The sequence below is a fragment of the Equus przewalskii genome, chromosome 8 (genome assembly GCF_037783145.1).
Source record: "Equus przewalskii isolate Varuska chromosome 8, EquPr2, whole genome shotgun sequence".
NCBI classification, from domain to species: domain Eukaryota; kingdom Metazoa; phylum Chordata; class Mammalia; order Perissodactyla; family Equidae; genus Equus; species Equus przewalskii.
The window spans coordinates 50,007,933-50,035,584 of NC_091838.1; the positions used below are offsets into that span (position 1 = coordinate 50,007,933).

Consider the following 27,652-nt stretch of genomic DNA (forward strand, 5'->3'; position numbering starts at 1 on the left):
CTCAAGGAGAGATCCCGCTAGCAGACTCTCTCTCTCCCCCACCTCTGTTTACCTCTCAGGTCAGAGTGAGGACTTGGCTGAACTCAGGAAACCCAGGCAAGATGGGCTTCCCACCCAAAATCCAGATTTCACTCGAGAGAAGAGCTGGCTCTCTGGAGTCCGAAGACTAATTCTTTGCACATAAATTTGCCCATTCAGTGAACTCACTGAACACTGAGGGGCTTTCCTCCGCTTTTGGTTCTCTCTCAACTTCGCTGCAGCTGCTTTATCTTGGAAGTGTTAGTCCAGGAATCTTTTAAGTATGAATGACTGGGCTTTCCTTTAAATCATTTTTGCTGTCCTGCCTCACTCTTTGGACTTCTGCTCAGCTCCTGTTCCCTCTCCAACCCGTGCCCCTGCCCTTGTCTGCTTCTGCTCCTGCAAGGGACAGTGTATGGTTCCAGCACGCTTGTCTAGACTGCATTTAAAATAGTTGTTTGACAGTGCTTGGGGGATTATTCATTGGCTTCTTTTTTTGCAGGGAGAGGAGTATTTGTCTAATTAGCTTTTGGCAAATTGATCTTTCAGTGAATTGGTTTTGGGCGAATTATTTTTTGACAAAATGACTCAGAGGCCAGACATTGTATCCGAGGAAGCATCTTTTGCTTTGGGAAGTCAGTAGATGGCTGTGAGGATTACGTAGACTGACTTCTATTCTGCCCTGCTTCTTACTTGCTGAGGCAAATTTCTACATCTCTTAAGCTCCAATTTTCCTATAAATTGGGGCTAATAATGCCACCTTCCAAGGTGTGAAGATTAGTTGACCCCAGAGATAACTTGAACAGCTTTTAAAATATATATATAATTTACTTAAAAATGTACACTTTAAATTAGATAAAGCTACTGCTTACAGCTCATAAACAGTCATAAAACAAAAACAGTATACAAAGGAGAGACCCATAAAAGAGAAAACAGTAACATTCTGAATAATAGCATTAATTTAACAGATAATTTATTTTGTAGAAACTGAATTACAACTGTTGGTTTCACCGATAGAAAGATATATTTGCTTATTTTCTATTTCACTTTTATCCACTTGATGCTTTTGATTTGGGAGCATGGTGGACCATCACTGAGTCACCACCATTATTGCAGTTACTTTTCATTTTAACAGTGATGCCAGCTTTCACCATCCACTACACTTACTGCAATTTGGTCCCTTTAAGGATGAGGTCTGTGCGTCACATCTGCTGACAATGGGCATGCCATTGTTTCCAGCTAAGCACCTCCATATTTCCTTGCGTTGGGTGATAATTCAAGTCTCTCACCTTTTCTCTGTTTAAATGACTCAGAGGTCTTCATCTATGATTCCATTTCCCCTTCATGTACGTAGTGCAGAAGTCTCTTTTATATATTCCTTTCTTTATACTTTATACTTTATACTTTATACTTTAAGGCTATTAGAGGAGTTGGTGCCATCACAGCCTTAAAAACAGTACAAATGTGGGCACCAAATAATGGAAGTCTACTAAGTTGAAATCATCTGGATGATCATAAATATGTGTATAATACTTTTTTTCCCCCACAATTATCATCCAAATGGAAGCAGAAGAATATGTCTTCAGTTCCCCCAGGAGTTTGCTGACCCTTGCATTAAGCACATTGACCTGAATGTGGGAAAGCATCCAGCATGTAGTGGGCACTTGGTAAAGGAAAGCCTTTATGAAATTTACGCCAAAACCATCTACCAATGCCAGAGACTTCCAACCTGTATATTTAAAGTTAAATCAATTGGATTTCAATGATCCCATGTTTCAAAAAATTTAAAAGGGATGAGGAAAAATATTACTCAACCTAAACCTTGACAAACTTGAATTTCAGTCTAAGTAACTAGTAACAGAGGTGGCAGAAGTGAGTCAAGTCATCTGTAGAATGCAAAATTAGTTATGGCCTTGCCCCCACAGTCCTGCAATTTACATAGGAACCAGAAGGCCCTTGTGAAATTACTTTAAAAAATCTATCACATAAAGAAGGAAGAAGCTATAAAAAGGATACCATTCTCACAATGGCTGAGAGTTGTCCTTGTGGAGAACACTGGTGGCCCTGATCTATAAACAATCCAGAGAATGAAAATTGCACAGCCAGAACACAGCACAGCCTTCAGAGGATTCACACCCCAGAAGCTGATGTTCCTTAGCCTCTGAAAGGGGTCCGGATCCTGAATCTACACCTCCAGCCTCCTCCATCAAGATGGACTTCTTGCAGGAAAGGACAAATACACAAATTCCAATTTGGTTGTCAGGGAAACTCCTTTGACCTATCACCAAAAAACAAAGTGCCAGTGTGTTCTGGAAATAAAGGAGAAAGTCATTTGTGTGTTTGGTGAGAACAAACTGAGACAAGGCCGCAGCTTCTCATGTCAGGCACAGCCAGGGGCCTGACAGCAAAGCACGCTTCATGCCTAGACCTGGCAAAGGCTTCCTCCACAGCACTCATGGCACAGCTGCTGCTCTTCCAAGAGCTTGAGCCTCTGCTAGAGGGATGCCAACTAGCAAATTTTCAGGGCTCACTTCATGAACTGCAAAGATGCGGAAGAGAGCCAGAGGAAACCCTGGATGAATGTGTTTGGAAATGTGTAATATGCAAAGGATGACTCAGATGTTTGGACCTGGAAGAGACCTGAGGATACAGAAAAACATTTCTTTCGGCTCGCTCCAGGAAGGCACCTGGACCGTGCCCTGTGGTTAGATGTGCTTGGGAAATGTTCCACACTGTGAACTCCTCTTAGAGAGTCACAATGTACATTAGCACGTTAAAGGCTATGCAAGGCCCTACTGTAAATAAACCTGTTAACCTGAATAGTGTCCCCAAGGCTAGGTCAACAGTCTCAATCCCCAGAACCTGTGAATTTTACTTTATATGACAAAAGAGTGAATATTATCTCATATGGCAAAAGACGTGATTAAAGGTTTTGAGAGTAGTAGTTTATCCTGGATTATCAGGATCTCTAAATGCAGGCACATGTATCATCAAAAGAGAGAGACAGAGGGAGTTTCAACCCACACCGCACACAGAGGAAGAAGGCCATGGGGAGACAGAGGCAGAGACTGGAGTCTGAGGCCGCAAGCCAAGGAATGCCAAGGAATGCTGGCAGCCACCAGAAGCTGGACGAGGCAAGGAGCACCCGAGAGAGGTGGCCTTGCCCTGCTGACACCTTGAATTCATAGTTCTGGCCTCTAGAACTGTGAGAGAATAAAGTTCTGTTATTTTAAGCCGCCAAGATTGTAGTAATTTGTTACAGCAGCCTCAGAAAACGAACACACCTTTGTTTAAGGCAGAGTTGTCCAAACTTATAAATTTGTCATAACTTTTGTTGCAGAACACCAGTTAGCATTCTATATACTTAAGGTTCTGAGGAATCCACTCTGGGCAACGACACTTGAGATGACTTTGTGCATGACCAATCCACAGTCTGGGTCCAACCCTAGGCTACTGGAGTCCACAGAATGGCCATGACTCCAGGCCATGCCACATGCCTTCCTTTGGTGCCCGTATCAGAAAGGGCATCCTGGTATTTCTCGCTGCCTCTTACCCATCTTATCAATTTGTACTGTTTTGTATCAATGAGATGTCGTAGTCAGAGCTTGCTGACATTTCCTGCTATCACACAGGTCACAAATGTTCTCACACTCTTCAAGTGTTTTTGCGATCACCCAAGGTGGTTTCGTAGGGGGAATCCTCTTTCTAATGATGGACTGCACAGAGAATGTCAGGGTGCCTAGGGACAGAAACTGGTCAGAGGGTTTCACACGGTCTTTTATTCCCTATTGAATTCAGTGCTCAGACTGTCCTTAGGTATTACCTGCACTGCTTTCAACTCTGCCTGGAGGCGACCACTTCAAGGGACTGTGTGGTCCCAAGCTCTGAGGTGGTGCTGCTGTCTCAGAGGGGATCTACGCCCACAGGTGGGCCTGTCCAGAGGACTTCTGGGTCACCTGCTCAGCAACTTGTCTCTTTTAAAACCATTCTGTGGGCTATGAGAGCAGAGGTTTTGAGTCATGACCCACCAGAGAAATGTAGATGCTTCTATTTGGAAAAGTATTAGGTCACTTTTATTAACAAACGGTGTTTGTTCTAGCACCATTTTGAGTACAGGATTGTTTTATAATGTCAAAAAAATTCAGTGTTCAGTATAATGTCCCAAACTTTCAGTATTCAATAACTGAGAAAAATTGTCAAAAATCTATTATGAATTCAGTAATGGTTTTAAATGAATTTCCTCCCCCACCCCCGACACGTGGAAAGCAGTAGTTAACGTGTAACATATAGCGTTTAGTCAATGTACAGGCAATGCTTAATATGTATTTGAGTTTGCAGATCTTGCCATAGTCCCACCTGGGCAGTGGTTCCCAAACATGGCATGTTGACCAGTATCAGGTCTGACCAAGTTACCACTGACTTGCAGCAAAACAAGATACAGAGCCAGTGTAACGAGCTTTTCATAGTGTCACCTCAGTGTTAGTCCTACAAGGGTAGGGGCCATGTCTTCTTTGTATGTTCTGCTCAGTGGTTATTGAGTAAATGAGAAAAATGTATTCAGTTTAAAAGACAGTTTCTTATTCTGATATTACCTTTTTTTGGTGAGGAAGATTCGCTGTGAGCTAACATTTGTTGCCAATCTTCCTCTATTTTTTTTGCTTGAGGAGATTAGCCCTGAGCTAATATCTTCCTCTATTTTATATGTGGGTCACCGCCACAACCTGGCTTGACAAGTGGTGTAGGTCTGTGCCCAGGATCCAAACCTGCAAACCCAGGCCGCTGAAGCAGAGCATGCTAGACTTAACCACTACACCACAGAGCTGGCCCTCATATTTCTTTCTTATAACAGTAATATTACTTTCTTGTACAGTCATGCACTACATAATGACGTTTCAGTCAATAACAGAGTGCATATGCAATGGGAGTCCGATAAGATTAGTACCATATGGCCTAGGTATGTAGTAGGCTATACCATCCAGGTTTGTGTAAGTACACTCTAGAATGTTCACACAATGATGAATCACCTAATGACACATTTCTCAGAACATGTCCCCATTGTTAAGTGATGCATGACTGTGGTGACAAAATAAATAAAAATCCCTGCCCTCATGCTTAAATTCTAAGGAAGGTGTGATAGATTAAAAAGAAAAAGAAGGAAAGTACATAGTATGTTAGAAATGAGTGCTACAGGGAAAAAATAAGGCAGGGAAGGGGGATACAGTCATGTGGGAGAGGAAGCCCTTGCTGAAGAAGGCGAGGAAGCACACCAATCTTGCTAAGGAAGGATGTGGACAGTCGTAGCGCCCACACATGCTCACTGTATGAACTCACTTTTCTCATGGTTACCAGCACTGGGGAACTCGCCCCTGTGACCTGATGTTGCAAACCTCTGCCCTGTGCTATCCCAGCTCCATGGAAGTTGAGAGGGGAGGGACAGGTGAGGATGGTTCAGGCTCTGCTTTCGGTTCATTTCCTCCCAGCCTTTTCTAACCGTGGGCTTTCAATTCCTAGGCTATTGGTTGGCTGAGGTTTTATCTTCCCTAAGACATGATCCAGGAAGTCTTTCATTATGCCTCAGTGTCAATCAGTATTTCAAAGGAAGAACTGTGAATCAAAAACTTTTGCTTTTGGAGAGCAGAGGCTCTGGTGCCTTGTCCTGCCTTGCTACCGTGCCACCTTCCCTTTGCTAGACTCGCCAGATGAGTTTGAGCGGTGAGTGCTGCTTTCTTTCCCCCATGTGTTTCCAGCTTCGTGTGGGAAGGAAATTTAGACAAAATATCCTTTCATTCATTTTACAAAGGTTTTCTCTGGATTTTTGTGGTTGAGAAGGATATTTCTCAAATTCTAGAAATAAGATGGTGGGAGTATTTGGATCTCAGAATTTTAGTTTCTCTTGACAGCCACCTATCCCGTGCAAAATTCCCCATCTTCTCAGCAGCCTGCATACCTCTGGAACCTGAGTTTCTGGCTTTTACTCTGCGTACGGCTGCCCAATATTCTCACGAAGTGAGCAGAGCAAAGGTAATACTTAGAATCAGAGTCCAGAACTCTAATCTGACTCCGCCTCTCACTAAACTGAGACTTTGGGAAAGTCACTTGACCTTTCTGAACCCGGTTTTCTTATCTGTTGTACTGGGATAATAAGAGTACTTCCCTCGTAGGGTTGTTGTGGGTACTAAATGAGAGAACATACCATAACTAAAATTTATTGAGACTTTATTCTGTACCACACACTATTCTAAGTGCTTTGTGTGTATTAACTAGTTGAATTTTCCATAAACTCCTTGAGATAGGAGCTATTATTGTTTGCATTTTACAGAAGAAGGAACTGAATCACAGAGAAGACAAGTAACTTTCTCAAGGTCACTCTGTGTTCCTGGCACATAGAGTGATGATTTTCATTAATATAGTCTCCAGTGGGGGCTGGCCTGGTGGCATAATGGTTAGGTTCGCTTGCTCTGCTTCGGTGGCCCAGGGTTTGCTGGTTCAGATGTTTGCTGGGGGTAAAGTCTTCCTGGTTGAGAACCACTATTCTAGACTCTTGGGCCCAAAGAGCCACAAGACCTTTAGGTGAAGTTAGGAAGTGCTCCTAGCATGGCATTAATCATCTTTGGCATTATTCCGAAGTTTTAGATAATTGTTCTTCACAAATAAAACTACCAATTTCAGGATCACTGTGCTGGACAGAAGCACAATGCCCTCTATCGGGGGTTGGAGAATTTTAGCAGAACAGGAACCTTAGAGTTACACTAGTCCTGGTCCAACCTCCTCATTTTACAGCTGAGGAATGTGGGTGGAGATGGTTTCCCCAAAGGCAAACAGCTAGTTCATGGCAGAGTGTGTTCAGCTAACCCTGTCTTATTCCAAAATGAATTTGCGGCAGTCATTATGGAGTCATTAAAAGTTTGTGAGTGCCAGTTGTGTGCCAGGCACTGTACTAGGCTCCAGGCTCGGAAGATGACTAACACTGGGTTCCTATCCTCAGGGAACTGATAGTATTACTGGGGAGATGAGGCTGTGGGCAAATAACTGGAGACGAATATTCATCAGTGAGTGGAAATGGTATGGAGGTGAATAGGGGCAAGAGAGGGTCGTGATGGCCTTAGGGTCTCAGGGCTTAGGGGAGTCTAACGAGGACTAGAACTCCTAGTTCCAGGATTAAAGAGAGGTTGCTATATTCACTGCAGAGCCCCAGGTTGTTGCTCCTGGCCCAGAGGGAATGTGAGGCCTGACAACCAACCTGCCCACAGGGCAGGCCCAGAAGAGAATGCTAAGAGAGGACTGCAGAAATGGGGAGCTGTGAAGAACAAGGGAGCAGATTTATAGCCAAGAGATAAGGCCAAAGAGGACAGGGTGGGCTAGTGAGACGACTGTAGTTCCAAGATGGAGAACGGAAGACAGCGGGAGCCCGAGGAAGACGAGAGCAAGGGGCTTAAACCGCCGCAGTGTTTAGAGCACGGTGGTGCCAGTGGCTCGTTGTTACTAGTCATTCTGGGTTCTCTGGGAGCTGACTGCACGAGCTGCGCACAGGAATCTGAGCCTGAGACTTCCAGGCTGTCTGCCCCAGGGCTCATGTGCTTGGCCTCAGTGAGGAAACAGCTTCTGGAACTGGGACTTGGATGCTAATCTCCAAACGAAAACTTGGCAGAGCGTCAGTCCAGGCCTGGTTGGCTCAGGAGCTGCTTCCAAGATGTTTTACATGCAGAGCACCGACCTCACACACTGTAGCAGTTAAAGGAAGGGGGCCTCCACCTTCAGCAGCCTTCAAGCCCCTGCCTCCCTCCTCGTCATTCACTGCAGGGTCCAAGGACAGGTAAACTGGAAAATAGGGACCAGTGGGGTTTCAGGCGAGTGTCAGACAAATAAGGAAGAGAGCAAGGTGCGGGCTGCGGTGCTGCCCAGAAGTTCTTTGGAGTTCAGCAAGCTTTCTTAGGGAAACCCTTTCCAGAAAGGAGAAAAATATGCTGAGGTGTATTTGTAATGATTATATGAAGATAAAGATAGCACTGAAAATGAACCGAGATGACGGTTTTCAGATCCCCAGATTTTATCAGCCCAACTTCTTTAAGGCAATTGACTCTGGATGATCAAACATCTATGTAGTGGCTTTTCCGCTCTCCTTTCCTTTCTGGATAGTTAGATTAGAAAACTAGCAAACCTCAGTAACAGCATCCCTGAAACAAAGCTTGATAGGGAAAGGAGAAGAGGCCGGTTTTCCCCTCCCTGGGAAGTAAGTGTAGAGTTTAGGTTTGGCCCTGGGGTTCTAAGGCCTTACTGGAATATTTAAAAGGAAGAGACATAATTCTTAGGACAAAGGGTGAAGGTGCAGTAGCCACTGGCTCTTCCATAAGGGTCCCTCCCTGCCACTCCCCTTTGTCATATGGAGGTAGGTGGTTATGCTGTGGGGGTGGAGGGAAGGGAATTGGTTGGTGGGAGGTTGTAATTTGGGAGCATTAATCTTTGCATAAGTTCCCTGGGAGGGTCAGGCTGTGACTAGGGAGTCGCACAAGTGGTTTGAGGCAACTCCATGCCACTAACTAATAAAATTCCCCATGTGCTGTAGCTAAATGGCGTCTTAGTGTAAACTGACTTCCCCAGGGCCTAGGGGCCAAGCTACAGGGGATTTGGGCTTGATAGCCATTACAGAATAAATGAGAACTTGGTTAATAGGAGCTCATATAAAAACTAACATTTCTTAGCACTTTCTATGGGCCAAGCAGGCTGCGTGGATTATTCCGTTTGATTCTCACAGCAATCCTATGAAGTAGGTGCTATAATATACTCATTTTATAGACAGAAAACGAAGGATTAGTGAGAGTAAGCACCTTACCCAAAGGTCCCACAGAGTAACTGGAGGAGCCGAAATTCAGACCCTTTAGGACTGGTGATTTCTCTGTTGCTGGAAGAGGCTCCAGTCAACCTTTGCTTTGTGCCTTTCCTGACTGACTTGGCCCACCCGGCCCAGGATGACCCTTGTTCAGACATGGCTTTGCGCTGCTGCCCACTGGCGGCGGGACCTGCTTTGGTATCAGGTTAAAAGTTGCTACTCTTTAACCTGGGTCTTTGCAATAAAGTGAAGTGGGGAGCCTCCAAACCTGCCTTACAGAATAAGCCTCATGCTGTTCACCAGAAGTTCGTGCATGTAACCCTCTTTATATACTGGTGGATTTTGCAGTGTCCTGGGACCCACTCCCCATCACCCCTCCTTCATTTTAAATGAAGTGCTTAGCTGGTCATGAAACATGAAATTTCCTTTCTGCTTCATCCAGAGCCTTTTCTCCTTTCATCCTCCCTATTCTGCATCCTTTGCTGTCTCATGTCACACCATGGTTTGCCATCGAGTTAATCCAAGAATTCCCCATTTCTTCATCCGCAATTGAGCAACATCCACACTCTAACTACATCTTCTGAGGCTATTTCGTGAGGCTCCAGCCAGCTCCCTTGCCAGTTTGCTATTGTTTAGATTCATACAATTCTAGATGTTTTGAGCATTTGCTCGCCCTTTGAGGTGAACCCTGCAAAGTGCCTGCTTCAGCTGTGGTGCCCATAGCTTTTCTTGCTCTCTTCCTCACTTTACAGTGTGGAGAAGAGGGAAAGAGAGGCTAAGCAGGTGATTATGTATGGGCCACCTGGGCTTGCAAGATAGCAAGTTTGCCATTTGAAAATCAATGCTCTCTAGTTGAGGCTTAAATTGCGTTAAAAATTAAGTGGCAGGACTCACGCGGTATTTTCACAACTTCTGGAATCCAGGGGTGAGAGCAGGTAGGAAGTGACCTCCGCCCTCACAGCATTAGACTGAGGTCCTGAGGTAGGGACGCTGTCTCATTCATTGTGCTGTCCACTTAGTTCATGTGTCTTCATCCGGAGGTAGCTAACTGACCAGGATTTCCTGAGGTCTACATTAATTCCCAAATCCTTACCAGTAAGAGAGCTTGTAGCTGCAGGTAACAGAAGGTCCTACCAAAGGCTGCTAGACTGTAAGGAATTTGTCCTCTCCCGTAGCAAACAGCTGGGAGGCAGAGTCCCTCCAGGGTTAGTTAGCTCCACAGCTCAGCGAGGGCAGGCTTCCGGGTCTTCTTCCCCGTGATGATGGGTCTTCACTCATTCTCCTTCCACACCCCTTGGGGGCAGAACAGGCAGTTTCCTCCTTTGTCTCTTTCCCAGAAGCCCCTTAGAAGATGACCTTTACATCTCATGGGACAGAACTAAATCACATGTTCACGTGGAACAAATCACTGGAAAAGGAGAAGATATTACCATGACTATCTCCAACCAGTCATGTTTCATTCCCTCGGGCTGGGGGAAGGGCTGCTGGGGAGCTGGGAGAGCCAAGGTTGGCATTTCAGCTGCTATCACAGGAGATGGGGTCTGCCAAGATGGAAGAGAATGGCTGTTGGGTGAGCAACCAGCAGTATGGCCAAGAGTCCTTTGGGAGAATGCCAAAGATGGTGGGAAATGGAGATAACAGGGGATGTCTTATTTCTCTTTCAGACCCAAACCACTTCCATCACCAAATCCCCTGTCCTCATTCCTCTGGTTTTGGCCATCCACCCTTTGCCCTCTTGCCTTCATACTTGAACAGGGAGACAACAGTCTAAGGGCTCTGCTGGTTCGAGAAGTGCTGTGTAGGTGGCATGGTCACACACCTTGTGTAGGTGGGAGAGAAGAAGATGGGAGGACTGGATCTGGGCAGGGAGCACCAGACAGCGACACAAGGACCAGGTGATTCATACCTTGGAGAGCCTCTGGCCCGGGTGTCACGAGGCATGTTTCTCTGCAGCAGGTGGACGTTGAGGCTTCAGTACAGGGGCCACAGAATTACTAGCAGTGCTCAGTTCTTTTCCAACACAGAGGCTGGGATGAATAACAGTCCAGCTCCACCACCACCACATTGGTGCCAGGGATAGAAGTCCTGTTTGTGTATTGGAATACCTAAATTTGCAGAGCACTGTTAAATACTCACTGAATTCCCACGCGTGGTCCCTGAAAGCAGGATGGGAAAATTCCTGTGATGCCAGGTATATTAGTTGCCTGTTGCTACTGTAACAAATTACCACAAATTTAGTGGTTTAAACAACACGAATTTATCATCTTCCAGTTCTCTAGGTTAGAAGCCTGACTTGGTCTCGCTGGGCTCAGGTCTCAGCAGGGCTGTGCTCCTTTCTGGAGGCCCTAGGGGAGAATTCACTTCCTTGCCCTGTCCAGCTTCTAGAGGCTGCCCACATTTCTTGGTTTATGGCCCCTTCCTCCGTTCTCAGAGCCAGCAACACTGCATCTCTCTGTGCCTTTCTTTACTAGTCACATTGCCCTTTGATTCTCCCTCACCTGTCTTCCTCTTCCACTTTTAAGGACTCTTGTGATTACATTGGACCCACCTGGATAATCCAGGATACTCTACTTTAAAGTCATCTTAAAATAGCAACCTTAATTGGAATTACCAACCTTAATTCCATCCACAATCCTAATTCCCCTTTGCCTTGTAACCTAATATATTGTAACAGGTTCTTGGGATTGGGTGGACTTTATCTGGGGGGGCCATTATTCTACCTACCACACCATGTCACCAGTCAGAGTTGTGGTCAAAATGTAGAGAGCTGCAGAGGAAGAGATCTGCCATTTATAGAACACCTACTGTGTGTCAGAAAGTAGACTAGGTGCTTGATAGATGATCTCATTTAGCTCCAACATTCAATCCCTAATTTACAAGTGAGAAAATTCTGGCTCACAGAGGTTTAATGACTTACCCAAAATAGCTGGTGACTGTAATTCTGTCCCTGAGTCCTCCTTCTGTTATGCTTCGCTCCCTCCCAAATAGGCCCGGGGCTTCAAAATGTATACGAGCACATGCAGGTGTATGTGGGAGTGAGGGACAAAAACATAGTAAGAAGTGACCTTCTGAACTTGAAGCTAAGGAGAACTGACTTAAAATAGATGAGAGCAGCAAGCAGAAGCGGTGACTCATCCAGGGAGAATTGGTGGCTGTCGGCTGCTGGCAACAGAAGGCCCTCAGGGTGCAGGCTCAGGAGACCCATCTGGAGTAAAGCACAGAGAGCTGTCATTTAATCAATCAATTTATAACTTGCCTGACGTGGGGTACCTTTGGAGTCTGGTCAAAGCGGGTGCTGAGTAATAAGAACCATTTTTTCATCCAACTTTCTGTAAAGGGAGGACACAGTGTAATGATGGATAGTAGAGCAATCTTCCTGTCCCAGCGTCACCACTCCAAAACGGGGTGGAAGAGCCTCAAAACCTTCTAATTCTGTACTCACCAAGCAACTTTCTGCCTGATTTGGTCTTTTGCAGCTGATTGGCTCTCCTGCAAAACCATGATTATAAACCTTGGCCAGGCCCTGATTGCTGTGAGGTGATCATTTGGCAATCTAGACTGGCCTCTTCTCTCATCTCCTTTGTTTAATCATTCCAAACCTTCATCACCCTGCAGGTCCCCACTCCTGTCACTGACCCATTGTCTCAGGGGAGTACCGAACTTCCTATTTCTGCTGAGAAACTGACATAGGAAATTGTTTGAATTTTCTCCTCCTTTCTATTTTCTTTCTCTGTTTTCGTCTTCTTGTGTGTTTTTTACTCATTTATGATGTTTTCCCCTATCCTAGTTTGATATTTTTTCATTCTGTTTCTATTTTAATGGTTATCCTAAAGCGTTAACATACATAATTTATCAAAATCTAAAGTTTATTAATACCTTTCCTTGTTCCTATGTTAGCTTACTTCTATAAAAAAGACACTGGCACTTGGGAGTGACACATGAGGCTGTGCCCTAGGCCTCAAAGTTCAGTGATTCCCAAGAACCTGTGATCACAGACACTTCAGTGGATGATCTGGGGAGATTGGAGAGACTGGGATTATAAACTGGAGTCTGTAGGATATCATACTTCTTCCCTCTCCCAAACAGGGCCATTTTCATTTGAGAAAGGATTCAGCCACCTGCCACCACCTCTGTTTTCTGCTGGTCCTTTCCCTTTGATTACTAAATATATTCGTTTCTCAGGGCTGCTGTAATAAAAGTAGCACAAACCGGGTGGGTAAAACAACGGCAATTTACTCTCTCCCAGTTCTGGAGGCTAGAAGTCCAAGATCTTGGTGTTGGCAGGGTTGTTTCCTTCTGGGGACTGTGAAGGAGAATCTGTTTCACTCTCTCTCCTAGGTCTGGTTGGTTTGCTGGCATTCCTTGGGGTTCTTTGGCTTGTAGAAGCATCACTTCGATCTCTGCCTTTGTGTGGTTTCTCCCTATGTGCGTGCATCTGTGTCCAAATTTCCCTTCCCGTTTTTTTTAAAGATTGGCACCTGAGCTAACATCTGTTGCCAATCTTGTTTTTTTTTTCTTCTTCTTCTCCCCACAGCCGTCCAGTTGTATGTTCTAGTTGTGAGTGCCTCGGTTGTGCTATGTGGGATGCTGCCTCAGCATAGCTTGATGAGCAGTGCCATGTTCACACCCAGGATCTGAACTGGCGAAACCCCAGGCCACCTAAGCCAAGCGTGCCAACTTAATTGCTCAGCCATGGGACCGACCCCCAAATTTCCCATTTTGATAAGGACACCAGTCTTTTAGGATTATGGCCCACTCTAATGACCTCAACTTAAATTACGTCTGCAATGACCCTATCTCCAAATAAGGGCACATTCTGAGGTCCTGGGGATTAGGACTTCAACATTTGAATTTGAGGGGAACACAATTCAACCCATCATACTACATAATACTTTCTGATGCATTTGTGAAAAAAAAATCACAGTGTATCTAAAGGATACTTTTGAACCTAAGGGTTTAACCCCAACAGCATTAATAAAGCAGTGTTCTTAATTTTTTTCCAGTTTTATTGAGCTATAATTTACATATAACATTGTGTAAGTTTAAGGTGTACAACCTGATGATTTGGTATACATATATATTGCAAAATGATTACTACAATAAGGTTAGTTAACACATCCATCGCCTTACCTCATATAGTTACCTTTTTTGTGTCTGGTGAGAACTTTTTAAGATCTCTCTTAGCAACTTTCAAGTGTGCAATATAGTATTGTTAAATATAGTCACCAAGCTGTACATTAGATTTCCAGTACTTGGTCATCTTATAACTGGAAGTTTGGTTACCTTCAGCCCCACCCCCCAGCTACGGCAACCACCATTCTACTCTGTTTTTATGAGTTCAGTTTTTTTTAGATTCCATATATAGGTAAAATCATACAATATTTGTCTTTCTCTAGTCTGACTTATTTCACTTGGCGTAATGCCCTCAAGATTCATCCATGTTATCACAAATGGTAGGATCTTTTCTTTTTATGGCTGAGTAATATTCTACTGTGTGTGTATATAAAAAAATATATAGACTACATTTTCTTTATCCATTCCTCCATTGATGGACACTTAGGTTGTTTCCATGCCTTGACTATTGTAAATAATGCTGCAATGAAATGGCGGAGCAGATATCTCTTTGAGATAGTGATTTCATGTCCTTCAGATATATACCCAGAAGTAGGATTGCTGGATCATATGGTAGTTCTATTTTTAATTTTTTATGGAACTTTCATACTGTTTTCATAGTGGCTGTACCAGTTTAGATTCCCACCAACAGTGCACAACAGTTCCCTTTTCTCCACAGCCTTGCCAGCAGTTATCTCAGTGATAGTCAACAGGTGTGAGGTGATATCTCATTGTGGTTTTGATTTGCATTTCCCTGATGATAGTGATGTTGAGCACATTTTCGTGTACCTGTTGCCATCTGTATGTCTTCTTTGGAAAAATGTCTGTTTAGGTCCTTTGCTCATTTTTTAATCAGTTTGTTTGTTTGCTATTGAGTTGCATGAGTTCTTTGTATATTTTGGATATTATCCCCTTATCAGATATATGAATTGCAAATATTTTCTCCCATTCCATAGGTTGCCTTTTTATTTTCTTGTTGGTTTCCTTTGCTGTGCAGAAGCTTTGTAGTTTGATGTAGTCCCACTTGTTTGTTTGCTTTTGTTGCTTGTGCTTTGAGTGTTAAATCCAAAAAGTCATTACCAAGACCAATGTGCAGGAGCTTTTTCCCTATTTTCTTCTAGGAGTTTTATGGTTTCAGGTGTTATGTTGAAATCTTTAATCCATTTTGAGTTAAGTTTTGTGAGTGGTGTAAGACAGGGGTCCAGTTTCATTCTTTTGCTTGTGGATATCCAGTTTTCCCAACACCATTTATTGAAGAGGCTTTCTTTTCCCCTAAAAGCATTATACTTTATGCCAAGGCCTCCCTACCCAGCTAGGCTGCATTACTGCCTCACAGGTGGTTTGGGAGAACAGAGACCACTGTGCCCTCCATCAAGAGCCAGGTGTGCACCCTTTCCTTGCTCTGTTCTTGAAGGCCAGCTGCATTTCCATGGAAGATGTCTTACCTCCAGGGAATAGCTTGGCGTTGCAATTCCATAGGTACCATCTGTGCTTACCTAGAGGTCTGTTTTATTATGTACACCTACCTTAAATTTGTGTTTGTTTCTTTCACCTTCCCAAATACACCTGTGACAAACAGTGTCTTTCTCAGAAATTGTTGAATGATGGGGCATCTCAATTCTTGAATTTTGTTGTGCACTTGAACTGGAATGGAAACCCATCCCTCATCTCTAAAGAGAGGAGAGAAGACTGGGGCACTTTATTACTCCCTGCCTGTACTGTTCAGTTACCTAGAAAACACGTTTCTTTGATTCTAAGAACTCTGCAGATTGTGGGATCATTTTAATAACAGCTTTTAGGAAGGAAAACATGAGCAGATTAAATATGCATATCCATTTAAAAATATACTCTAATTTCGGAAACAAGAATGTGCTGTTTGGAGTTCACATATGCACTATTTCTGATTTCTTGTAAGTTCCAGTGCTAATAGTATAGTGGAGAGCAAGTCAGACAGTCCCTGCCCTCATGGGGCTTGTCCTCTAACGCTGGAGACAAACATTAACCAAATCATTAATAAAATAGTCACAAGTATGTATAGGGCTTTGAACTTGAGCTACAATGCACTGTGGGAGTGGACACCTGTGGGTCCTAGGGTTCACAACTTGGTCCCCTAGCCACTTAGTACCTGCCTAGAGAGTGGGGCCTGCTTCCATTTCTTTTTGTATGAGACTCTTTTCTCTTCTCTGCTTATTACCAGGGAATTGTGTTAGTGCTCACAGTAGCCCGTGTGTCCAGTTCTATACTTGCACGCAATTTAAATGTTTGTTGAATGGGGTTCAAGAAGGAGATGTCAAGCTGCTTCAGGGCAAGGACCAAGCCTCATTCATCTGTGATTCCTCCACAGGGCCCATCAAGTGACAGCACCCAGTGATCACTGTCCACTGAGCGAATGTCCAGGAATCACCTCCTGCTTCCCTTTATGGAAGGTCAGCTCGCATGCAGGAAGGCACCTACTAAGTGTCAGGCCTGCTTTAGGCGCTTTATTAGATGAGGAAGCTGAAACTTAGAGAAGTAACTTGCCCAAGGTCATATAACAAGTAGGTGATAGTGAAGGGATTGGACCCAGCTCTCTCTGATGGCAAAGCCAATTCTCATTACACTACCACCTCAGTGGCAGATGTAGAGGCCAAGAAAAATGTGGGGAATAAATGAATTTGGTTCCTTTTGAAAATTCCCAAAAGGCCTTGCTTCTTGTCACCAAGCTCCACTTCTGTTGCTCATGAGGATTGTTTACTGTTGGTCTCAAAGCCTCCTCTTCACCCAAGCTAATCCTCCTGTCGCCCTGGAAACTCTTGATTAAATTTGCCCAGGAAACACTGTCCTGCTTTCTCTGTCCCCAGTACACATACTGGAATGTCCAAGCCCCACAAATAGAGTCTGGAGTTTATTACACTGAGGCTGTGGGTAAATTTACTTGTGACTGAGAGAATGGTGGTGAGTAATTTTGAATCAAACCATTTGATATGGTTCATTGTGGGATTTTCCACATTTAATCCAAATGTCCTCAGGTCTCCCTGGCCTCTGGGTACAAATGGGCTCACATCAAAAGTGAAGAGCATATTTCACTGTTTCTTGCCACACTCATTCTCTCAGGACCCGAGCCCTTTGCAGTCTCCTAAAGTATTTCAGGGGATCCTCAGGGTGTGGCTCACAAATAAGATGGGCCAGCCGCTCTTCTGCTACCATGGGGTATGTTTTTGCTTTTTGTTTTGTGACTTTCTGTTTAAGAAACTGCCCCCTCCCTTGCCGTCCCTCCTTCCTCCCCAGCACACATATCCTGGGCGTTGGCATATCGTCCAGGCACCTTTATTGCTGCAGAATTTATTTTGTCCACTTGCAGTGGGCACTGAAGTCCCCTCTTAGTTATTGCCACAGCCACTAATACTCTAGAGCAGTGATTCTCAAACCGGAGATTTTGTCCCCTAGGGGACATTTGATAAGGTCTGGAGACATTTTGGGTTGTCACAACTGGGAGGCAAGTGTTACTGGCATCTAGTGGGTAGAAGCCAGGGGTGCTGCCAAACATCCTGCAATGCTCAGGACAGCCCCCCACAACAAAGAATCTTCTATCCTCAAATATCCGTAATGCTGAGCTTGAGAAGCCCTGCTCTAGAGCCAGGATATCCAAAATAGCAGGGTCATGCTATAAAGCAGGAGAGAAGACCTCCCCTTTCTCTGTCATGCTGTGATTTTAGAGGGGCCCCAAGTAGCGTTGTTTGTAACCCATGTCTTGGGTAATTTTTTCTCAGCTTTCTGAGTTTTTGCTTGTGGCCCCTCCTCTCTATGGGGTCAGGTTGTGGACAGAAGACAGATCTGGGGGACAAATGCTGATTCTCTTTAAAGTTACTCCTCCCCTCTGACCTTGAGGCTTGGCTTTTCTCAGTTATGGGGTGAGGGCTGCTGGGCCTGGCTCCTCTTCTCTTAGGACAAGTTATTTTCCACAGGTTCCTCAGTCCCTAATGCAGATATGCTGCTAGCACCCACTGGTTTGTCTTGTCATGACTGAACTCCAGTGCAGATCCCAGCTTAAGCTCAAACAGAGACAGTCTTTTCTGACTTGATGTCCAGGTACTACAGAACTTGGAGGAGTGCTATGGAAGGGCAAAGCTTGGGGTTTACACTGTGTATCAGTTAGGACTCTTTGGTGATGAGTAATAAACAAACAAGTCAAAATCCACCAAAACAAAACTATAAGCCAAAAAAGGGACTGTATTGGCTCAGGTAACAGAGAGGGCAAGTGTAGGGCTGACTTGGGGTGAGGCTAGGTTCAAGGCTCATACAATGTCAGGGACCCCCTGCTCCATCCCCATCTCTCAAGCCCCCTTTTCTGTGTGGGCTCCACTCTCAGAGAGGCTCTCCCCTCACAATGGCCAGACCACTGCCACAGGCCCACCTCAAAGCTCCCAGACTCAAGTCTAATGGGAAAGAGAGAGCCTTTTTTCCAGGAGCTCCTACAGAGGTCCTGAGATTTGCTGACTCATGTCATGTGATACCCCTGAGCCAATCACATGGTCCCTGAGAATGCAGAGTGGTGACTGGCTTTGTCCTTGGTCAAGTGCGCCAACCTAGACCACAGGGTCTGAATGTGGGAGGATGGGGTTACTGGGAGAGAGATATTCCAATGGGGGGGGACAAGACCACTGCACTGATTTAAAAATCTTCAATTCTGTAGAATGGGCTGTGAGAGTATTAGGTAGGTCAGGAAGGGAATCTCTAAAGAAGAATATATCCTTTCAAATAAGAGAAAGGATTGATAATTTTGTGTTTAAGCAAGTGGGAAATACACGCTGTGGGGAGGAGAGGGCCTGGGAAACGTAGGGAGTTCTAAAGGAACCTCTGATAGAAAACATTGCCTGTGAGTTCCTCCAGTTATACCGTTTATAGCCCCGTGATCAGGTACACCCTCCTCTTCCTTGGCCTTTCAATACCTGAAATTCATAAACACTTTCTCTGATTTTTGCTTGATAATATGCCAAGATATATTCAACTGTGATGAGTACTTATATTTTTCTATATCTTAATTTATTCATGTTTTAGATTTTTCCTAAAATTGCTTGTGAAATCTCACATCTTTATTTTTGTAGGCAACTTTCTAAAACGTTTCATTATTTTCCTTGAACAGTCAAAATGCAGCAATTGAAGTACTTTTAATTTCCATTAGACTTTAAAGTGTATTCAACTTCATATTCAAGTACTATTTTTAAGCATAACTTTTAAATAAAAATCAATTTTTAAGGGGAAAAATGCCTTTGTACGTGTCTCAGTACAGTTGTGAGGCTTAAATAAAATAAAGCAGCTAGTTCGGTGCCCAACATGTGGGGGCTCTCTAGAAGTAGAAATTCCCTTCTGCTTATTTTTAGGACCATTAAAAACTCTGATGAAGAAAAAAATAGGAATATATCCACTATAGTTTGTAGTGATGTTTATATTTGTCAAGAGGCTAAAAGACAAACCTAAGTTATAGTTTCACCTTAAAATATATAATTTAATAATTAAAAATGAATTAGAGAACAAATTGTGTGAAAATTTGTTTAAAAATTGTTGTTGTATTTCCCGTGCTCTATTTGAGAAAAACATAGTGTAAATGAGAGCAAAAACTGAAATGCCAAATCTTCCTTGAGATCCCAGGTTAGCAGAGGTAGCCAGGCAAAGGGAGAGACTTTGTTCCCAAGGGAGTGAACATCCTAGCTGGGGAGAGAAGACTGGGCACTTGGAATAAGCAAGAACTCATTGAGTGCTAAACTGTGTGATGTTGACTACAATGCAGACCTGTTGAGCAAGGACTGATCAGTGTCGCCCCTCACCAGGTTGGAAAGGTGAAGGAGGGAGGAAGAGCATTGCACATAGGAGATCATCTTGAGCAGTATCACCGAGGTGGGCATGAGCCTGGCACTTATGGGGAACATAAGGATGCCAGCCTGCCTGGAGGGTAAGGTAGGTAATTAGAACCAAGCCGAGATAATTGCACTGAGTGCATATGATGGAGCACTGGAGAGCTGGGCACAGGCATTTGGATCTGATGCAATGGGGCAATATGGTGTGAGGAAGAAAGCCATGCTTTGGGAAGATTCATCTTCCTGTCATGATATGGATGAGACTGGAATCAAGGAGGCCAGCTGTAGGCTATTACAATAACCTCGAGGTGAGGTGAACTGGACCTCTCCAATGGGAGCGTAAGTGGAGAGCAAAGAGCTATTTGGGAAGATGTCCTCACATGACAGGGCTTAGTGTCAGACTTGATTACAGGGAAAGAAGGAGAAGGGAAGGGAAATGATAACTCACAAGTTTTTAAGGCCAGAGGCTAGAAAATTGGTGACATGACTGACATAAATGGGAGAGTCAGAAAGGGGAAATGGATTGAAAGTAACATGATAAGTTCCATTTAGACATATTGAGTCCAAAGTATCTTGAGAGACCTCCATGTGGGAAGGTTAGACTGCAGCTGGTTCTGAGAACTGTCGACATCACTCCTGAATCTCTCCCTCTCTTCTCCCCTAACTGTCTCTTGATCCATCCTGTTTGACCCACCCCCATCCGATTGTTTGAGTTAAGGTCCTCATCACCTCTTGCATCCAGATAGTGTAATAGTCCTAACCAATTTTCCTTCCTCCAGTCTCATCCTTTTTAATCCATCCACCTCCATGTCTTTGAACTTTTCCTTATACTTTCATTATGCCCATAATCTTGTTTTCCAGATTACTAATTCAGTATTTATCTAAGGATGGTATAAAGTATTGCAGTGGATTATGAATGGAACTCCCTTTGTTTTTTTCTAAGAAAAGCAAGTAAAGGATTTAGATTACTTTCTAATAACTTATGAGTGTTGAACATTGTTTCTTTCAACCTAATGTTATTCTGAGACTGAACCACAGGATGACTTGCTTTGTAAGGACTGCATTGATTTCTATTTCTGACTCTCACTAGATGTGAGTACGTGCAGGATGAGGACTGTAACTTATACCTCTGTGAGTCATCAGAGTCTGGTGAAATGTCTGGCATGTGTTGCTTTCAGCAAATACTGCTTGAGATGAACTGATAGGAGCAGAGAGTTGGGTATCAGATGTGAGCTAAATTAGTGGAGATGGATGTGGTCTCTGAGAGAGGAATATGCTAGAACAGAGAATGGAGAACAAGATTTTTAGAGTGGCCATCTTCTCCTCAGTGATGTATGAGTCAGCATGTGCTGATTTTTCTGGATAGAAACTACAAAGCCATGTGTCGGTAGTGTTGGGACTGAGTAAGCCAGTTCCAGTACTGCATCTGTCTAAGTCCCTGCTTGACTGTGGGTTCATGAAGTTTTCTGCAGGGCTACCTACCTTCTTATATATCCCTGAGGACTGATCCAGATATTTAGAATGGGAAACTGGAAGAAAAATCAGTTTTGCTATTGTTTTACACTGAAGAAAAACTGCCCAAGAGGAAAATCCCTAGAAAGGATTTTGATTTTTCTCGGGCTTCACATCCCCTGGTTCTATCATGCCAAACCCTGTTTCAAGATGGAATCTGTGCATTTGGGGTGGAATCAGGACACACCAGCAGGTTATTGACTTTATGGATGATGTTGTCCAAATCCCTCCATTGGAAAAGCCACCTCCTTCTGTAAATATCAGGAACGGTAATATGATATAAAGCAAAGCCAACTGCACCTACTCCCAGAACCTTGCAGGAACTTGTTGAAAGGGGGGAACTTGAACTTGGCTTCTCAGAAGAAAAAAGTAAGCTTAAACCTGCTTTTAAAGCTATCCAGGGAAAGCTGCAAAGACAGGAACTGGGGATTTAAGAGCCAATTACTGCATTACAGAAATACAAAATCAAATCAGCCCAAGTGGAGATTTTATTCCTGCTTCTGATAGAAAACCCACAGCACTTCTACCTTATGTAGCTGCTACAGCAGAGATTTTGGATATCACCAACTACTTAAACATTAACAGTGAGCTACATGGTGAGTAGGTTGTCAAGCTTAATCCTGTTCAGTCTGGCTGTGTATTTTTTGAAATTCTCACTGAAAACCTTTTCATCTAGATTGTGGTTATGGATGATTATCCTAATTAATTTACTATTGTTTTTCCTATTTTCCCTTTGCTTTCTAAATACTCATCTACACTTGTCAGGTGTGTATTTTGGCAAAAGCCATCTTTCTGAAGTGGTGTAATTTCCAATTGCAGCCTTCTGAGAGTGGTTTCCAATTTGGTGAGTCCGGCTGTGAAGATAACCATCTCAAAAATGCATTCAGGTGGCTAAGGGAAACTCTAGAAGGAGGCAGAGCCCCAAAGGCCAGGCTCTCCTCATTGGACTCCCTGCCACCGGGCTTGAGCCCTTCAAATGGATCCTCCACACTGTTCCAAGGCTGCCATTGGCCACAGGACACCACCCAGACTTCTTAACAAGGTACCTATGGTCACTCATGATTTGGTCTCTGCCTCTCTTTGGCCTGTTTTGTGCTTTGCCACCAGCAATACCTTTTAGACATCTCCCTTCCCCACAACTCAGATATCACAAACTGAGTTTCTCTTCTTCACTGCTGCATCCCCAGCCCTAGATCAGAGCCTGACCCATTGGAGAGGTGCAACAGATATTCATGACTGCATGAACTGCTCCCGCATGGTCTGTTTTTCTCTGGCTCTGTCCACAACAAAGGCCCAGTAGCTGGCCAAGCCCCAGATTATCTGTCCTTCTAAAGAAGGTGAAGCACAGAGAGGGCTTTTGAATACTCTGTGTATCTTTTATCTCTGTCTCATGTGTCACATATCTGCCCTCTGATAACATGCAGTTTACAGCCCCTGATGTAACAGCAATCTGCTCCGTAAATCTGGGGCTCCCACTTCAGTTCAACCTTCTGACCTCTTGATTGGCCTCCTGGGGCCCTTGGTCTCCGGGTCTTAGACCCTTTGGGGGTTGCTATGCCCTGACTAGATCTAGGTCCAAGTTGTGGACTTGGCAAAGTTGATCTTTGAAGATACTTTCTTGTCCCCGTGTCTCTTCTGCATTTTCTTTCACTCACCCAGCACCCTCACCTTGCTCTCAAGAAAAGATCTGAAATCAGCTATTTGCACCTCGTACCTGGGGGAGGGAAGTTGTGAAATTAGCCCTGACTTTGTGCCAGGCTCAGAGCCAGGCTCACCTACTCTATATTCCTTTGATCACCAATCTTTGATGTAGACATCATAATTCTCTTTTTTTTTTTTTTTGAGGAAGATTAGCCCTGAGCTAACTGCTGCCACCAATCCTCTTTTTGCTGAGGAAGACTGGCCCTGAGCTAACATCCGTGCCCATCTTCCTTTATTTTATATGTGGACGCCTGCCACAGCATGGCTTGCCAAGCAGTGCTATGTCTGCACCCGGGATCCAAACCTGTGAACCTTGGGCCGCCGAAGTGGAACGTGCGCACTTAACCACTGCACCACCGGGCCGGCCCCCATAATTCTCATTTTATTAAGGAAATTGAGGCTTAGTGATGCTAAGAAGTAGGGCAATGACAAAGACGGTGGATGGGAATAAGATGTCTTTGGAGTTGCACAGATCTGGGTTTTGAGTCCCAGCTCTACCACTGGCTGGTTGTTTGTCTTTGAGCAAGTTATTTGGCCTCTCTGAGGCACTGTGTTCTAGTCTGAAAATGGGAGTGGTCATAGCAGAGAATTTGACATTTGATAGGCAAAAAGAAAGAAATGGCAAATGTTGTTATTTAGTCACTTCTGAAAGGTCACACGTCTTGCAAGGGGCAGAGCTGGGATTTGAACCCAGGCCTGCCTGGCTCCAAAGGCAGTGCCCACCCCACCGTAGCATACCCCTCCAGGGCACTCATGAGGTGGCCACCAGTAATGCTTGTTGAATGAGCATGAATTTAAGTCATTCAGCTCACGGACACTGAGGGCCCCAAGAGGTTCAGTCTCAAAATGGAGTCAGATTCAGAGATTCGGAATGAAGGAAAAAGAGAAATTCAAATCTTGCTCTGTCTCACAAGAAAAATATCACAAAGGAAAGAGTTTACTTTTTTTCTCAGCTTTATTGAGGTATGATTGACAAAATTGTGAGATATTTAAAGTGTACAGTGGGATTTGATATATATATGCATCGGGAAAGGATTCCTCCCCGCCCCATCAAATTAACACATTCATCACCTCACGTATTTACCTTCCTTTTTTGTGTGAATGTGAGAACACTTAAGTTCTACTCTCTTAGCAAGTTTCAATTATACAATTATACAAGTACAGTGTTCAATTCAAGTACAGTGTTATCAACTCTAGTCACTGTGTTTTACATTAGATCCTCAGACCTTATTCCTCTTCTAATTGACAGTTTGTACCGTTTTACCAGCCTCTCCCTGTTTCCTCCACCCCCAGGCCCTGGCAACCACTGTTCTCCTCTCTATTTCTATGAGTTTGACTTTTTTAGATTCCACATATAAGTGATACCGTGCAGTATTTGTCGTTCTCTGTTTGGCTTATTTGACTCAGCACAATGCCCTCCAGGTTCATCTGTGTCGTTCCAAATAGCCAGGTTTGGGAAGGAGTTTCCTTTTGATGCACAACAAAACCTTTGAAATTCTCTGACTCCCAGACTTCCTCACAAGCTGGGCAGTGGCTCCTCTCTCCCCTAAATCTCTTTCCTTCCTCTTTCTCCCCCGACACCACTCTTGTGCTTCCTGTCTCTTCTCCACGTAAATCCTATTAAATAAATCAACTTAATGTCTCTCTTTTCTTTGACTTCCTGCCCACTGGTTAATTACTTGGATTCTTCAACCCAGGGGCAAGCTGTGAGGTCATTCTCGCACACAAGAATTCTCTCAGCCTTTAAAAGATGGGGAGAAGTGGAGAGAGGTGAATTTAAGTTATCATGTTCTCTCTCCTGGAACTGACCAAATTTTAGACCTTAGTGCTAATCATAGTGTAAAAGATGTTATCCCTCGGTAAGGAATTTCAAGCATCAGTGGAAAGGAGGGAGCATTTTAGAGGCTGGGGACTCTTCCTCTTCTGTACAAAGTTGGCCTCGTAGACCTTCCATCCTGGAATCGAAGGCCCCGGGGTCAGGCCCCTCAGCGCCTTTCCAGAGCCCCATCATCAAAGCTCCGCTTGCCCGTGGCAATGCAGCCATCTGTAGAGAGAGGAAAGGAAAGCCCAGTGTGGCTGCCTCTCCCTGGTACCATCAACAGCCCCCAGGCAGCATTGCCCAGCCCTGTCGCCAGCCCTTCCTAGAGCTGGGTTCAGAGTCACCTTCCTGAGCTGAGGTTGCTGGAGAGCTGCTTTTGCCAGATGTTTTGCTGGGACGTTCATGATAAGAAGCTGTCCCTCCTTCCTGTAGCACGAACCCCAAAGGGCAAATGAAATGTGGGAAGACCAACAGTACTGTCTTCGCGTTTGCACTCAGCCCTGAATCCTGGATGGACACCAGCCTTGATTGGGAGCCCCTGGGAGCCACAGCAACCTGGAGAGGTGTGTGGGGTGAGTGGCTGGAGGCCGAGAGGCTTAGGTCTCTATCAGGGCGATTTTACTGTCTATGTGAGCTCCTCCTTCACTCCCTGATACTCCACAGTAATGGGAAGGGCAAGCGTGCTTCATGTTTGCACTTACTTCCTTTGGAATTTTAGCCATTTGGTACATCAAGTGAGAAAACACTTACCACATAGAGGTCTACATGGCAGCTTCTTCTTGCAGTAATGACATTAGCTCTGGCAACCTGCTTGATTGTTCAAGACTCTTTCAACAAACATTTCTTGAATGCCTAATATATGCCAGCCATGGTAATGAGCGAGATGGACATGGTCTTTGTCTTCATGGAGCAACTAGGCTGGTGGGGCGGCAGGTGTGCGTGGAACAAAAAGTTCCAACAGCAATGAATGCTCCAAAGAGGAAGCACAAGGTGTCGTGGGAAGGGAATGGGGAACACAACCTAGTGTGAGGGAGGACTCTGGGTAGGTCCCCCTGAGGAAGTCATGTTTAAGGTGAGTCAGAGAATTAGCCAGGCCAGGGGGACAGCATTCTGAGTAGAAGGGACAGCGTTGTAAAAGGCAGTGAGATGCCTTGAATATCCAGGAAGGCTGGACCATAGAGAACAGTGGGGAGAGTGTGAACCCGTGAAGCCAGAAGAGGCAGGAGAGCTCACAAAGAACATTGCAGGGCATGTAGGGATTGGGGAATTTATCCTAAAGACATTGAGAAGTTGATGAAGGGGTGAGCCAAGATCAGATTCATAGTTCTAAATGATTGTTCTGGCTGCCCAGTGGAGAATGGAATCCACAGGCTGCAATCCCTTCTCTTCTTAGTTTGGCAGCCTCTCTCTGTCCCCTTGACTGGATCACCAAGTGTCTGTAACACCCTGGTTTTGAGAGCTTCTCTGGAATTATCTTCTACCCCAGAGCAAGTAGCCATGATCCTGCCTGGAGTAGAGATTGCTCAAGACCAACTGGCTGCCCTCCTGAAACGGGAGCTGTTGAATACAGAAAATGAGCCTGGCTGTGGCTTGCAAGTATTAGAGGATGGATGATGAATGGGTGACCCAGAGGGCTGAGCACCTGGCAGGAAGACCATTTCAGAGATCTGAGGAGTAGAAAACGCACCAAGGTAGTTTAATTAAATACCCTCAGCTTCTCACTGTCTGTACTTCAGTCTGACCTACTTGATTCTGCTGGCAAGTTACTTGGATTCTAAAGTATTCTGAAGATCTGCTCTACCCTGGAGGATTATCTTTAAAACAACAAACGAAAAGTTTTTCATTTACTTGATGACTCCTTACATCTCCTTATTATCTAGCCCTGAAAAGGGAGAACGTGATTCATTGTAGATTTTTTTTTTTTAATGATGTGAGTAAACACAAATGCCTGTGAAAGCAAAGGTTTTAGAGTCTGGCAGACGTGGGTGGAAGCCTGGCTCTGGCACCAGCTGTGGGACCTCAGGGAGATTGCTTAACCTACTTGAACCTCAGTTTCCTCTTCTGGAAGGGAAAAAGGAGGCTCATAACACCTACTTTCATGGTTGGTGGGACAAAGAAGTAGAGTTGGGGATCAAATTCCAACCCCGTGCTCTTAACTACCAGTCATTTCAGGAGTCTTTCAATCTTTGTGTCCTAGCTCTGAGCTAGAGGTTGGCACTCAGCAGGAGCCCCACAAATGTGAGTTTCATTTCATTTCTTCTGTTAACCTTCATGCTAACAACACCCAGTCTTTCCTTTTAAACACTGCTCAAGAATCCTCCTCTCTGAGGACTACCCATGCCTGATTTCAGTCACATAGGTTACCCCCAGGTTCTTACAAACAACTATAATTTGTTCCATCCACTTTTAATGTCAGGGTGCCTCAGTGAACATTGCTGACTGTGCTACAGAGAGCCAGACATCCCATCTCTTCATTTTAAAATGTTGAACTTTCTTTGTGGAATAGGCTAATAGCAATGTATTTTTGTGTGTCATTCTTGTTCTTGTTCTTGTGTGTCATTATGTTTGGTCACTATTTTTGATAGCATATTTGATGATTAAATGTAATCAAATGACTAAAAAATACACAGCAAAATACCGTGTGGGTCCAAAGCCGTTACTAATGAGAAGAGGCAAAATATGACATAGCTCTATTTTTAAAAAATCATTTTTATTTCACAAATAATGTATTAAAAAGTGGAAATGTTACAGATAAGGCCCCGTTAACCACCCTCTCATCTTGGTCCCCTGCCTTTTCCCCAGAGACATTGTTATCAGTTTGTTGTGTGT

The 27,652-nt window shown here is 44.3% G+C and overlaps 1 protein-coding gene across 7 annotated transcripts in view; it reads left to right on the plus strand.

The window, feature by feature from the left end:
- BAALC (BAALC binder of MAP3K1 and KLF4) overlaps nt 1-27,652 on the plus strand; it is an 81,599-nt gene that overhangs the window by 29,674 nt on the left and 24,273 nt on the right. Inside the window, exons 1-2 of one of the 7 annotated variants that reach the window (XM_070630735.1) lie at nt 22,123-22,345; nt 25,256-25,395. The exons of 4 other annotated variants lie outside the window; for them this stretch is intronic. In XM_070630735.1, the coding sequence (XP_070486836.1) occupies nt 25,275-25,395 (121 nt within the window). In that variant the 5' untranslated portion in view covers nt 22,123-22,345; nt 25,256-25,274. Of the gene's footprint in view, nt 1-22,122; nt 22,346-25,255; nt 25,396-27,652 lie in introns of those variants that run through there. 2 more of the 7 variants (XR_011543123.1, XR_011543122.1) reach the window with 2 other exon arrangements.